At 32.8% G+C, this 15,749-nt stretch overlaps 1 protein-coding gene across 1 annotated transcript in view; it reads right to left on the bottom strand.

Annotated features, from left to right (window-relative positions):
- Nucleotides 1–15,749, bottom strand: part of LOC115877399 (transcription factor collier) — a 243,901-nt gene that overhangs the window by 136,143 nt on the left and 92,009 nt on the right. The window contains exons 6-7 of the mRNA XM_030893548.1: nucleotides 12,658–12,731; nucleotides 6,478–6,546 (exon numbers count right to left, since the gene is read on the bottom strand). Of these exons, the coding sequence (XP_030749408.1) occupies nucleotides 6,478–6,546; nucleotides 12,658–12,731 (143 nt within the window). The remainder of the gene's footprint in view (nucleotides 1–6,477; nucleotides 6,547–12,657; nucleotides 12,732–15,749) is intronic.

The following is a 15,749-nucleotide window of genomic DNA, read 5'->3' as shown; positions in this document are numbered from 1 at the left end:
TTCGTTCAAATATTAACTTTATTTCAGAAATTATTTGGGAAAAAAACGAAATAAAAATGAAACTTCTACACCCTGTATCTCCGAAACTTAGCATTTTAGGACATACATTTATACGAACTTTTTTTACTTATTTTTATCTGCAGAATATGCTACCAAAGTTTGCGGAATACAGTTCGGACCACCCTGTATATAATAACGTTTTATAGTTAGAGATATAAGATAAAGTTAGAGAGAGACGATAATATACAGTGTAGACTTGATAACATTAGAGAACTTAGACACTACATAAAGAACTTACACTTGATAGAAAACTTACACTTGATAACGGTGAGTAATTCTTCTGACCGAAACGTTATGTTAATCAAAATAACTAAAGACAATGGAAAGACAAGTCCGAAATCATTTTATTTTCAATACTGAATCATTGTTTACCATATATTTCAAAACGTCAAAAGATTATAAAAAATGTCACTTTAAGTGCCAGAATTAGAAAGAGAGCAAAAATACTAGCAACTTAAAAGTTATTTCACACCAAATGGGGTTTTTCATTACATGTTAACGTGTATCAAGTTTAAACACGACCATTGTTGAAATTGAATTTATAATATCCTAAACACAAGCACAATCTAATTACTCAATCCTTAGTAAAATCCTTTAAAAACCTTATTTAAATGACCTTCCGCCAATTTGAAAAGGCTAGAAAGAAAACCATGAACACAATAAAAAAAAAGAAAACAGCGAACAAGGAAAACGAAACAAAACAAACCAGCCAGCTCCAGGATAAAAATCTAATCTATTACGTTTGGGGCGACGTTATCACCAAACCAAAACAGTTTCTGGAGCGAACGGCAAACGACCTCTTCTACTCCTTCGTCTCCTTGCCCTGAAAACGGCCACCCCCGAAATGGAAAGTCGGTAAATAAGCAAGGTCCTTGTGTCGTACAAACAATAGACACCGTTGTTTGACCTTATCTGCCCTTTTATGGAGTTTAGGCCGGCGGAATAAAGCAAGGTTTTGCGCCGGCCGATGTCGTTAAACTTTTCCTTAGTTTTTTCCCTCCCTTTTGCCGGTGAATTATAAATGCTGCCGGAGTAGATATGGGGCAGAAGGGAAAAAACGGCGGAAAAGTTGGAACTAAATTGGGGGCTCGTCCGTCCGTCGCGATGAAATATTAATTATAATGCAATAAAAACTTTTAATTTATACTATTAAGTAGGGCGATAGAAAATTTTAATGGAGCTTTCAATATTAAAATGGTCGGATTTGAATTTGATACACATTAACAGGTGATCTGAAAAACAGAAATCTGCACAGAATCAACATAACATAATAATTTTTTTTTAATTATGATATTTATAGTGACACTTTTCATAATCCTTTGACGTTTTGAAAGATTATTTCGCAACTAGTCACGAAATATTAAAAATTTATAATAACTCTATAACTCAGTTGTTTACGGAATTCTCCCATGGTAGCAGCACCGGCGGAGAATGCGCCAAGCCTATAAAAAAGACATGAGTTTGCTTTCACATTTGCATCAGCAACTTCTAACCTGTCCGAGATATTTCGATTTACGTATATTTGTGATTAACTGGTTTTTAATTCTACTATGGAAAATTAACGATCATCATAAGTATTTAATACCGATTATTTTTCTCATCGTGAAATGGACCAATCAGCTAATCTAATTTTTCGAATAAATTTTGTTTAGATAAGTGATTAAATCCCAAGACCAGTTTAACCGAGATTATTTTTTCGGCTTCCTTTTGGGTTTTCTTTTTGTCGTTTATCACTAATTCTGAGAGATTTTGGCAACAGTTCATTTAAAAACATTGATTTACAACTCATATGTATGACTTAATAACGATTTTAATCGGTGAAAACCCCTTATTCTGGTTGAGTGGTTTTTCGATATTATTTTGAACCAATAAGTGGAGAAAAATACGTCCGAATTTGATATGTTGACATGCGAAACGGTCCTCGATGCATTGTTGGGATGCGTAACCAAGGTGGCAGAAGCACAAACATTACTTATATACTAGACGTCATTTTGAAACGTCTTTAAATTTTATTTACCGCTGTAGTGAAAATGAATTCACGGTTTAGTAAATGTTGTCCGAAAATGTTAAATTTTATAGTTAATAAAATTCTTATAGTTATTTGCTTCATCCTAAGTCATTCGCTTCATTCTAAGTCATTCAGGAAATAATCTAGCTGTATATCACTCAACCTATAAATTTAATTTATTAAACTACTCAAATAATTTTTTGCATGATTTTGCTTTTTAGAAAATAGTTTCACGCACAATAATTTTAGAATAAGAACCCTCGACCGCTTCGCGGTCACATACACATTTAATTGAAAAACTTAAACTTAAATTTAATAACATTTATTATAAGAGTTTAATACGTTTAAATGCTTTGGTTTTTGAGATATTAAAGATTATTCTTGTGCTGACAATGAAGTCAGAGAAATAACCAAGAAAAATAAAGAAGTAGTTCTTTGATTTATATTACGATGACTTGTAGATATATTGGATTTTCTATAAAAGAACCAATTAAGACAAATTCAATTTCTTCACTTCCAACGACAGGTTTCTGCCTAATAGCTTTTTCATATAGCACACTATCAGCTCTCTCAATAGGAAAATTATTTTTTCAAAGGAACGCTTGTCAGGAAAATTCCTGTTTGAATATCTTTGAATTAAATCATCAACTGTTCTCACAAAATAAAATCACTAGTAACATATTCATCCCTTCCGCCAGCACATACTGCTCCATTTTTCTTGATAAAATAATAAACACTTACTTATTAACCTTATTGTAGGTAAATTAAATAAAAATAACCTGTTATAAATTTAAATAAAGTCCATAAACTAATGTTGATTTTGAAAATAGCTACTAAGTGTTACTAGAAAATTGCCATGGCAACACCAGCCACCTTGATTACAATTTTATTAAAAAATCGCTTTTTATTCAAAATCTGAGCCGGATAGGTATGGGAAACCCTAATATAGTTTGAAAGAACATTTAAATCTGCTTCGACTTATTTAAAAAAATACATAATGTTGCATTTAAAATAACGAAGTTTTTATGTATAATAAACATTTAAAATAGACCAGCAATTTTTAATACCACTGTATACATTTAAGGAAGCAATAAAATTTTTTAGCAAAGTCTATTTCTCTGGCTTGAAAGTCAGCACAAGAATTAATTCTGAAAGGTAATGTACAAGGTGGTAATAATGTTTTTATTATATCGTGCATATTTAAATATGTTTAAATATCTCAAAGACCAAAGATTTTAAACATATTAAACCCTTATGGATGCCTTATTTTATGTCCAAGAATCCAAAATTGAAATAAAATACCGGGTGTTCCATAAGAAAAAATATAACTTTGGTATGGATCTTAGTTCCTGTACATTTCAAAATAATTTTGAATTATGCACGTTATCTTCCCACATATACCCATAAAATAGTTTCTTTCTACATCTTTCCGTTTTCGTATAATCCACCGACGCGAACGAGGTGCGCCACCCTGTATTAATAAACCTTATGTGATAAATTTTATATGTATAAATGGCTATAATTTCTATTGCCTCCGATGGTTTCAATGATTGTAAAATGCGTGAATTTTGTCTCTGATTTTATGTAAGTAGTAACTGAATATCAATGAAAATAAATAAATTGACAATTCCCAATCTGCATCACACCAAAGTAAAAAAAGAAACGAAATCGAAGGAAAACGACTAGTTTTAACGTGGGAGGTATCCTATGGCCAAGTCTATTGCAATTTTCTCTCCCCTTTGGTATGAGTGTGTGTACCCCGCTGATAGTAGCGACCGTGGGGTAAATGGGGAGCGAATCGTTGGCAAGGTGAGGAGGAAGACGGGGGAAGACATGACAGGGGAGACCGGCTTTGGGGATACAAAATGGCGTCCCAGGAGATAGGGTGGAATGGAGCGGAGGGAGATATCGGGTCTTGTGCGTGTGTATGGACAGACGGTGGCGAAAGGGGGAATTGCGGGAAGGAATGCTTCGTGTTGCACCGGAATGTGTCTCGATCTGCTTCAGGACATTACGTTTTTGTTTTTTTGTACAGTTTCATTCTTAGTATTTCCATTTTAAAATAATGGACAATGTTTAGGATTTCTAAGTGAGACATGGCAAGTTGTTTTATACAGGTACGGACGAAAAGTTATTACTCTTCAAACCAGTTAAAAATATGTGGGTGGCGCCCTCTACAAATAGGAGTCAAATTAACATCAAAATCAAATTTCTGAGGTCAAAAAACTCCCAAACACCAATTTTCATCCAAATATTGACGTTACTTCAGAAATTATTTGGAAAAAATCGAAATAAAAATGAAACTTCTATACACCTTGTATTAGTGTTGCACAAGACAAGAATTCTTGTCTTGAAAATCAATTTCTTGTCTTGTCTTTGAAATTCAAGACAAGAAATTTTCAGTCTTGTCTTGTAGATTTCTTGAATGGCAAAGTCTTGTCTTGTCTTGCAATCTTGAAATTTCTTCTCTTGAAAAATTTTACATTCTAATAAAAAGGTTATAATATTTCTATATTTTATTTCATAGAAAGCGTCGTATACAAAATGTAATACGGAAAAATGAACAACAACGATGCTAATTTTAGCAAAAAAAATCTTAACGGAGCGCAAACGAACTACGTCAACTTGCCATGCCAGTTTGACGAAACAGGAGCCATTACCAAATAAAAGCTAAATAAGGATAAGTAAGGTTAAGTTAGTTTTATGGATTTTAGGGTATTATTTCGTACCTAACCTTGTGCGTTAAGTTATTTAAGTATTACTCACTACCAAAAAAAGGTGTAATATGAAATATGAACAGTATAAATAATATAAGTGTCGATAGTGAAACCGAGTCCGAACCCTTCCAAGACAGTGGAAGTGAATTCGCGGTTAGTAATAGTGAGCTAACACTGACAATGAATGTAACATAAACACTGACAATGAATGTGAGGATTTAAGTTTGGACACAGGGTGTACGGAAAGGTCATGCTAGAGTGTACTATTTGGGCTATTTGACTACTACTTTTTGTTCGCGGAGCAATTTCGTGCATGAAAAGTAGTACCATATAGCGCAAATAGCGTGCTCCACGAACCCACCATTAGTTTCAAGTACCGTTAGTTTTTTTTATAATACCATTATACCAATATAATTTTATGTATAATACCAATTACCAATATACGGTTTGTTGCCTCGACTTTATTTTATTTCATTCTCAACTCTAAAACACTGGCTATGATAGAAAAAAAAACGAACACGGGTCAATATTAATGCCGGGTTTATACAACATTTGTATAAGTCGTAATCATAATCACAGTCTTAATCATCGTCATAATCATAACGCGATTTTAATGTGCGTTTATAGAACATTTTCATAATCATAATTCAGTGAAGTTGGGTAACATAATTAATTAAAGGCTAAGTTCATGGTAGATGTCAACAGGTTTATAAGAAGTGGATAGTTTAACTTTTATGATTATGACTATGATTGTGATTACGACTATGTAAGTGTTGTATAAACTCGGCATAACTTGCGCAAAGACCTAATTATCACTTAAAAAAATGTATCATTTCCAACTTTCAAGAAATCTTGAATTCAAGAAATCTTGCAAGATTCTTGAAATTTCTTGCATATTAAAGTCTCGTCTTATCTTGAAATTCAAGACATGAAATTTTGAAAGTCTTGTCTTGAATTTCTTGCAAGAGTCTTGGTCTTGCAAGACTCTTTCAAGACTCTTGTGCAACACTACCCTGTTTCGAAATTAAGCATTTTATAGGACATACATTTATACGAACTTTTTTACTTATTTTTATCTGCAGAATATTCTGCCGAAGTTTCCGGAATACAGTTCGGACCACCCTGTATAGACAAACGGAAAATATTGGCTGTAGAAATAGATTACTTAGGTAGAAGCACTAGAGTATCAATATTACAAAGAGTGGGAAACGAGAAAATTAGAAACAGAACATCGGCACAAGAAAAAATAACACAGTGAATAGAGAAAACGGGTTTGAGATAGTTTGGTCATCTAATGAGGATGGAGGACACAAGATTACCAAAACGTGTATTCCAGTGGTCACCCCCTGGAAGAACAAACGGGGATGCCCGCGTCAGTTTTGGAACGACTGACGGATGAAATATTGAAATATGGAGTACATACATACTGTACAGAAAAATAATCAGAAATATTTGTTATTTATGTTTCTTATTCAGTTCAGTCTTGTATATGTGTCAATAAAAGTAAATATATGTTAGTAAGCTTTGCTGGGTGCATTCAGTGAATGATACGTTTAAAGAAGAAACGTGTTATAGATAACCAAAAATTATATAATATAATAAACAATTATCAAAACATTCCAGTTGATTATAATCTTCATTAATTTCTCTATGATATAAAAATAGCACAGCTAATAGTAAACGTTGACTTACCTATCAATTATCACAGGATCTGAAGGGGTTTCGTTGCGGTTGCCGCAGCTCTTTTTGTCACAACACCGGCTGTAAAAATATGAAAAATATTTCAATAAATAGCGTACTAATTTCCAGACCACACAGAACGAAATTTTCGAGAAAACAGTTATTTAGGGCCTGCTATTAAAAATAATGGCACATATAAAAGTTTAATATTTTTATGGTTTACCTATTAAATGAAAAATTTCTGGTGTATCATGAATATTGTTGTTAATAGCATAGCCACAAATAGCTTAATAAAATGCCTAAAGACTGTTCAATGGCAAAATTAAGTGTCAGGTGGCCAGATATCAATAAAGGCATCAAGTTGGTACGATTCATTCACATTCACCATATAATTTTACATTTATAAAATGATCGTAATATTAATTCCCAAGCCAACTCTCCAATTTTTTCGATCATATGGTGTTTAAATATAGGACTATTTAATTTATATAATTTAGAGACATCAAGGTAGCATATCAAAATTAGAGATAACAATTAGTAATTAAAGGGAGGGGGGGATGCAGATTTCATAGCTACATTTTCTAACTTTAGAATAAACTTCTGATGAACACTCACCAGTACAAAAAACGGGCACCTTAAAATGTTGATGTGTTTTAAAGTTTAATATATTTTGTCCTAGTGAGCCGATTTTGATGTTTTTTAAGCAATTTGTAGCTAAATTTTTGATGATACCCTGAATTTTCTGAATACCCTACAAAGCAAGAAATTTAAAAATAATTTTATCATCTAGGTATACGTCACTTCTCGATACTTTGTTTTTTGATTCATCTCAATAGCTTTATTTTTATTGGAGCTATTCGCTTTTGAATAAGACAGTAACGATTTACGGCAATTTTAGCATTGATTTTGAGGCCCCATCACACTTATAAAATAGTGTTTATTTTTGTCTAATGTCACTGTCCTTGAAAATTCATTTTATTAATGTTTATTGACGTTTACTCTAGTAGAGATGGTTTTAAATTCAGACGTATCGGCTACTGCTGGTTTAATTGATCATGGTAGAGCAACAACAGCGCCTCATGGCAACAAATCCTAGAGGCACTAGATAGAAGAGGCATCGAGAAGAACTTGATTAAGACCATATCATCATATCTTTCAGATCGGTCAATACAGATGGAAGCCGAAAATATTACAAAAACGCTAACCATAAATAGTGGTGTTCCGCAAGGCACAGTTATGGGTCCCGCATTGTGGAACATTTTATATGATGATTTGCCGAAAGTAGAAATGCCTGATGGTGTTACATTAATAGGGTTTGCAGATGCCGTGGCTATGGTAGCAGTAGCCAAACATGAATGTATATTAATGGATGTTGTTAATACCTCGCTGCTAAGAACATGTAAATGGCTGCTTAGCAGAAACTTGAGATTGGCCCCGAAAAAGACCGAAGCTGTTCTCCTAACCACTAAAAGAAAGTTATCTCCTATAACGTTTCAGATAGCAGACACTACAGTTATTCCAAAACAAGCTATTAAATATTTTGGAGTATGGCTCGACACAAAAAGAACCTTTAGAGCATATTAATAAAACTATACAAAAGGTCGAGGGCACCACACGTTTATTAAGCCGATTTTTACCAAATATCGGAGGACCTAAATTATCTAGAAGGAGGGTTCTTATGGGTGTGGCGCACTCACAAATTCTGTATGCGGCTCCAGCGTGGCACAAAGTGACAGAAAATAAAAGACTTGTGCAAAAACTAGGTAGGATTCAAAGAACTGCATGCATCCGAGTTGCATGTGCGCATCGGTCAATATCGAGAGAGGCTGTAAATATAATATCAAAAATTCCCCCCATAGAACTGCAAATAATAGAAAGGCTTGAAGTTTATGAGGGTATTGCAAAAGATGAAGCTCGAAAGAACTTAGTGAAACGCTGGCAGCAAAAATAGGACAACGGAAAGTACGGACGCTGGACATACAAGCTTATCCCAGACATTGAGACATGGCTAAACTCGAAAGGTGAAGTGGACTATTATTTAACGCAAGCACTTTCAGGACACGGGTGTTTTAGACAGTATCTATACAAACGAAAAAGATCTAGTACTGATCAGTGTAAATTCTGTGGAACAGTGGACAACGTTGAACATACCCTATACCACTGTTTCCGATGGAGTCAACAAAGACATCAATTCCAAATACGCACAGGACTTACATTTAATATTTCTAACATGATGGAAAGTCTAGTCAAGAGCACAGAATTTTGGGAAGGCGCATATAGGACTGCCAGAGAAATAATAGAGACCAAAGAAAAAGAACACCTTCTTTAGACAGCCTAATGCACTGAAGAAATGTGAGAGCGGTTACCGGTGCATAGAAGGCAAAACGAAGGGAGGAGGGTTTTTTTAGTCGGTTTTAAATTCAGAAGTATCGGCTACTGCTGGTTTAATTGATCATGGTAAAGATCCACTTTTGGACTTAAAACCATATCTGCTAAAGTAACTGACTCGCTTATATAATAATATGATTTTTCAAGGATACATAAATAAATTTACATAAATATAAATACTATTTTATAGGTCTGTTGACTAGGCACAAAAGCAAAGGCATGGTTTTGATGTAAAAAATACGAAAAAATCCTATACTTTCTGTTGGTACTTACAAAACATTGTTCATTATCAACTAGCCTAACAAACTTAAATTTGTACGTTGAATTTTAATTATATTTCAATTATGTTGTAATAAATAAACACATTATATATTACAACAAAAACGATTTTATTGTTTTACTTAAACGTTTCACTCTAATATCCGAAAAAGAAACACATTCCCTCCTGCTCGACAAAATGAAAAACCCGCTTAATTTTCCACTTTTTCCATCTAGTCGAATCGAAAGGTAATTTTCCGCAAGGCGGAATCTTGTCGCCTGTTTTCCCATTCTCTCCGTTTCATTTTACGTATGTGCAGCCGCTCAACTTAAGAGGTATAAAACAATTTGTCAAAAGCCTCCCTTACTTAGTTTGTTTACAAGAAAATGAACTGCGGAATATTTTTCTCGATCGTATTTTCTCGGAGAGTTTTCACGCACGCTTTTCCTCGTCTGAAACCTTTCTTTGTAAATATAAACAAAAGCGATTTTAATCACGTGTTTTCTTCTGTAGAGTGTTTCTTAATTAATACTGGGTGTCCCAATATTCCGTGGACATAGAACTATAGCGTGTATTAACGTATAACAATTCCGTGGACAATAACTATTGTGTATATTTGGAATCAAAATAAGTTCATTGGACACAATCAAAATGTAAATTTATATAAAAAATTAAAATTTTCTTTATTTGGTAAATATAAGGAATTATTGGAACCTTTCTTTCAAGTTAAATTAAATAATGAATATTTGCATAGTGTAAAAACCGCACGAAATTTAGGACATGAATTTGATAACTATTTTAGATTTAAATCACACGTAACTAATTGTATAACAAAGGCCTATTATAATTTAAAATTGGTATATCCACATAGAAGTATACTTCCAATAAAACAAAAGACTATTCTCACCGACCTCTCAGTCTTATCCACTTTAATTTTGCTGATGCTGTTCATGGACTTTCTACTTTCTTTATACCAAAAATATCAGCAACGCATACAAAACATACAGAGATCGTGTCTCAGAGATTTATGCCATATTCCATTGTAGATTTCGGTGTAAAAATTATTTTATTATCTATACTATATAATATTCTAAAATAATGACTTATTTGCCGATGTAGAAGTGATTTCTGATTTTCGGAGAATGACAATATTATGATATCATTAGTTTAGAGAAGCTATTTAGTCTTTGTTGTGACAGATGTTATTTTGGAAGTATATGGTATGATCGACCTCATAGTAGTTCCAATACTTTCCAGCTCATATTATTGGTTACAAAGGATTAAAAATAGATGGAGAATATCTTAAACACCTAAGATTCGCTGATGACATAGTCCTAATAACCAATAGTCGTGAAGAACTACAAACACAAATTAACAAACTAAATACAGCCAGCAATAAAGTGGATCTTAAAATAAATTTAGTAAAAACTAAAGTAATGTACAACGAACTAGTGGAAAGAAAAGACGTTCTAGAAAATAACACAACACTAGAAATAGGAGAAGACTATATATATATATATATATATATATATATATATATATATATATATATATATATATATATATATATATATATATATATATATATATATATATATATATATATATATATTTGGGGCAATTAATACACAAACTCGGGATCTCTACTACCAGAAATTAACAGAAAAATTAAGTTAGCATGGAGTACTTATGAAAGAAACTCAATCATATTCAATGTCGGATGCATGCGAAACCTGGACACTTAAAACGGACAATATAAGGAAACTGCAGGTCGCACAACGCTCAATGGAACGAAATATGCTGGGAATAATCAAGAGAGAGGCCTTTAAAGAATAGAGTGAATACAACAAAAGACCCAGGTAATAGATATCATCCACAGCCACAGAATCAAATCCCTCAAGTGGCAATGGGCAGGACATCTGGCAAGAAGGACAGACAATAGATGGACCACAAAAATTACAGCATGGTACCAACAAGAAATCAAGAGACCTAGAGGAAGACCAAACTTGAGATGGGACCATGACATAAGAAAATTCGAATGGATAACTTGGGTCCGCATTGCCAACAATAGACATCAATGTGCCCAACTACAAAAAGAGTATCTAAATATGCGAGGGAGGCTACACTATAGCTGGAAATAGTTAAATAAGCTGAAAATGATGATGATGATGATTATTGGTTTGCTGCAAAAGCTCGCTAAGACAAAGTTGATCTTTTCGGGTTCAGTTATTGATTTAGAAAAAAAATAGCACTAAGTTATTGTGTTAATATTGTAAAAATGAGCATTGAAATTCAAAGACCAGGAAGCACATGAATTTTGAGAGATAAAACACTTAAATCATAAATACTTCTTATACCAGATAAATCTTACTTAATGATTTTTGCAGCAAACATAATTTATGGATAAAATTGTGTAGGCTTTCACGGCCGGTATTCAGTACCAGTACCAGTCCAGTCGTCGAGTCGTTCACTTCGTCCTCGACCTCTACGCCACTGATGAAGACTGCCGCAGATGCAGTCGAAAGCTAATGGAGCCAACCACTCTTGACCACGGCCTAACAGCCCGCAAAACCGTTATTAGTCATAATTTATTAAACTATGAAGAAAAATGGTACATCAGCTCTGTAAAGAAATAGTCCAGAGAAAAATACGTCCAAAGTTTAAATATTAACACCCCTTCTTTTCGGGACCACACAATACCCAAAACAAAAATCAAATTTTTAAATTTAGTTCTAAATTCAATTCCGCAAATTTTCTTTTCCAGAAAATCATTTCTTTACAAATGCAGCGAACAGAAAATTGTACGAAGTACAGCCAAAGGCCCTTCCGCTTCCCCCAAACCGTACCTTTTAAATTCAACAAAACTATTTAAATATTTATTCCAATAAGACCCGCTCTAATCCACCCCTGTTTTCTCGGCTCGTCCAATCCCACCCTCAAATACATCTCAGCCCCTTTTGTTCTGATGGAGTGTGTTTATTTATTTTTACCAGTCAAAGAATAATATCCATTGAGAAAAAGAAGGACGTTAATGTATTTGTCTTTTTTACGATTTAAATTTACGTTCAACATAATTTTAGGGTTCCGTACTTCAAAGAAAAAAACGGAACCCTTATAGGATCACTTCGTTGCCTGTCCGTCCATCTGTTTGTCTGTCAATTTTTTGGAATAAATAGAATTAACGCAAGAATTGTGTCTTTATCTTTATCATTATTTGTTTTATAATCTATCATAAATACTAACTATCACTAGACACCATATGAAGGGTTCAGGGGAAAATTTGATAAGCGCCATTTTACTAATTTTACAGGAGAGCACCGGACGGCTGGTGGTTATCAGGTTCTTTCCGTGTATTCTATATTTTTACTAGGCATATATCATAGAATTTAACAACTTATTGCCATGCTGAGTTTATAAATTTCGTAGGGACCAGTTAGACCTTCTATAATATTGTAAAATCCTAAAATTAAGAAATTGGCGCTTATCAAGTTTTTCCCTGGACCTCATATTCAAATAATTTTTAACTTTCCATTTAATATACTGACCTGCACATAATTTCGTGTGTGAGAAGTACGCGGCACATCTCAGGGTTCTTATCTTGACCTTCATAGATAATAGCCTGAAAAGAAGAAAAAATATAGGAATTAATATTGGTAAGTTTAATAAATTAATGACTTATTGAAATTTAATGACGTATAGTTTAATAAATGAATGACTTGAAATTATGACATATGAATGATGTATACCAAAATAAGCTTTGCGTATGCCATTGAAAAAATTGACGTCTACTTATTATCATAAAAGCATCATCGTTGGTAGACATGTGCCTCAACTGCGCAGTTTTGTCAAGGTAAAACTGTATGTGTGTGGCTACCTTTACATGTATTGGTATATGAGATATATCGCTATAACATTAACTTAATACATATTCTTGTGTTTAAATCAATCCGCCAAAATTCAGAATTACGTTTTGCGCTCTAGAACCAAAATAAACGCTTAAAATTTGAAATGAAATCTGTCACACCCCCTATATTTCCCATTAGACGGCAAATGGGAACTAATTAATTTTGGGGCAATATTTAAAATTGAATATTCAATGCGCTTTAATGTGGAACCTGCTAAATGCAAATAATATAATTTATAAAATACGGTAAATATAGTACATAATACGGTGACAGCTTCAGTGGTATTAATTTGCAAATGCAGATTTCGCAATACGTATTTTACGGTATAAACTCTGACCTGTGCGTAATATCAAAATGAAATATTAACTAGAAATAAATAATAGTTATGTAGGTAGTTAACAGTAAATTTTGATATCTCAATAAAAAATAAAAGATATTTTTTATTTGTAAAATTTCACTGTATAATTCAAACGAAAACCAGCTTTTCAGTGGCTTGTTACTATAATAATAAACAATAAGGAATAACCCAGGGGCGGGAAAGTGAAATAGCAAAAGCGGTTCCACCGTTTCCACGGAAATTTCAAATAAAATAGTTCCAGCCCCAGGCGCTAGGTGGTAATGCAATTAATTTTTAGGTTAAGAAGTTGCTACTAGTTATTGCCAGATGGCATTAAATCAGATTTTTTTGTAGTTTCCATAGTTTCCAACCGCCATTGTCATACTGTTGTCAAATTCTCAAAAAATATTGTCGTTGTCATAGCGCCAATCATAATATTATCAAATGATTATCAAAACGTTTTTCAAATTATAATTTGTTATATGTGTTTTAATTAGACAATTCCTTTTGTTTGTGGCCCTAAAAATATAATGTAAGTCTTTTATTTTTGCCATCATTTAAGTACCTATTTATTTTTACTCCATTTACAAAACTTTGGGCGTATTACGCTGGTCTTGTTTTATTATAATAAACGATGTTTAAATATTTGACTTATAAATAAAATCTTTATATAATAAATAATATTTACACATGTTTGGCTTTAAGCTTATTTAATAATTGTATAAATTATACTGTAAAATCTTATTTTTTACACATCACAACGATACTTGTTATTAGTACTGTTGAATTTGTGTAAAAAATAATATTTAATAATCAAATTTAATTATTTTAGAGTAAAATTCAACTATACAACGACTATAACTAAATATTTCTTACTACTCGGTACTCGGACTGTTTTGACGATTAGAAATCAGTTGAAAATTCGAAATTTTTGTTCTGAGATCACTGGATTTTTGGTCAGAAATCAGGATTTTTATTTATTTTTTTATCAAGAAACTTCATGCGGCATGCGTGTGGCCGTTGTAAACTAATCCTGACTGCTCTGCAAACCAAGCCAATAAATAAAACTTCCAATTCACAGTTACTGATGACAGATATGTAATTCAAATTAAGTATTTTATAAATAAATTTATTGAAATAATATATAACCACATTTTTACAGTGTATATTTTATACGCATTGTAGATCATTAAAATTAAACTGTCTCTTCAACGAACACCTCAACAGATTGAATCTAAGAAACAACGGCGAATGCAGATTCTGTGGGAACAATGGAGAAACACCAGAACACCTTATCACTGAATGCGCCGAGAGGACAACCATTCGAACCATGAAGTTTGATACGACTGATATCGGAGATGGATATCTGCTAAACCGTCTGAGATACTGACTTTTGTCAAAGCTCTGTGACTGTATGATGAGTTATAACTCTAAGGGGGACATAACAGATCTATAAGGTAGCGGTGATTAACTTCTTCCTTCCAAAACAATGCCTCAAATAATGCTGTTATTAAAAAACAAATAACCTGGGCAAACTAAGTTCTACAAAAAAAAATGACGCACTCATTGAAATCTAGATCATCTGTTGGGGATCTTAACATACAAGTAACAACCACCTAAGCGTGATAGTCAGTAGACGCCATACGGTATCACAAACTGACGTATAACAACAGTCAGTTTGTAAAGCATCCGTATTTAAAGAATATCCCCAAGGACCCGACTGCCCAGTTTTGCCATGATGAAAAACTGCACGTGCGTGACCTTAACTCATGACCACCCACCAAAACACGTTTAACATGAGACGCGCATTTTACTATCCATGTTAGCACCAGTGTTAGAAGTAAAGTACTTTGGTTAATTGCGGTGAATTAGTGTTTTATTTTGGCTATAACGGCAAAGGTTTCAACCTCAACTGCACTTTTCACTCTCAGTATATGTTAGTGCCACAAATCGACAAGAAATTTGAAAAAATCATTAACACAATATAAAATTATATGTATTTATTTATTTATATAATTGTGTGTATTATTACGCACACATTAATAATTTGTTTATAAATAAATAATTCAACATTCAACGAGTTACCTCAAGATAACGACAATGCTAAAATGCTCAGCTAATAACATTTTACGCCAAATGATATAGTTCTGTAGCGAAAAGTCATTTAAATTTATAATGAGGAAAATGTGATGATTTTCAGTACGATGGTAAATAATACTGAATATTTTATCAGTTCGTTATTTTAATAACAATACGAATCGATAATTCGGATGAAAATAAACGTTTTTCATTTCTGGAAATCAAAATAATGTATATTATGCAATTTCAATTTAGTGTCAAATTTTAACACGTAAATATACTTTATTCTTTAAATGTATTCCTATCTATCATATTA

This window comes from Sitophilus oryzae, unplaced genomic scaffold (assembly GCF_002938485.1).
Source record: "Sitophilus oryzae breed Bouriz unplaced genomic scaffold, Soryzae_2.0 scaffold_1449_pilon_pilon, whole genome shotgun sequence".
NCBI lineage: Eukaryota > Metazoa > Arthropoda > Insecta > Coleoptera > Curculionidae > Sitophilus > Sitophilus oryzae.
The sequence above is the reverse complement of the archived record's forward strand: the minus strand, read 5'-3'. Positions and strand labels throughout refer to the sequence as shown.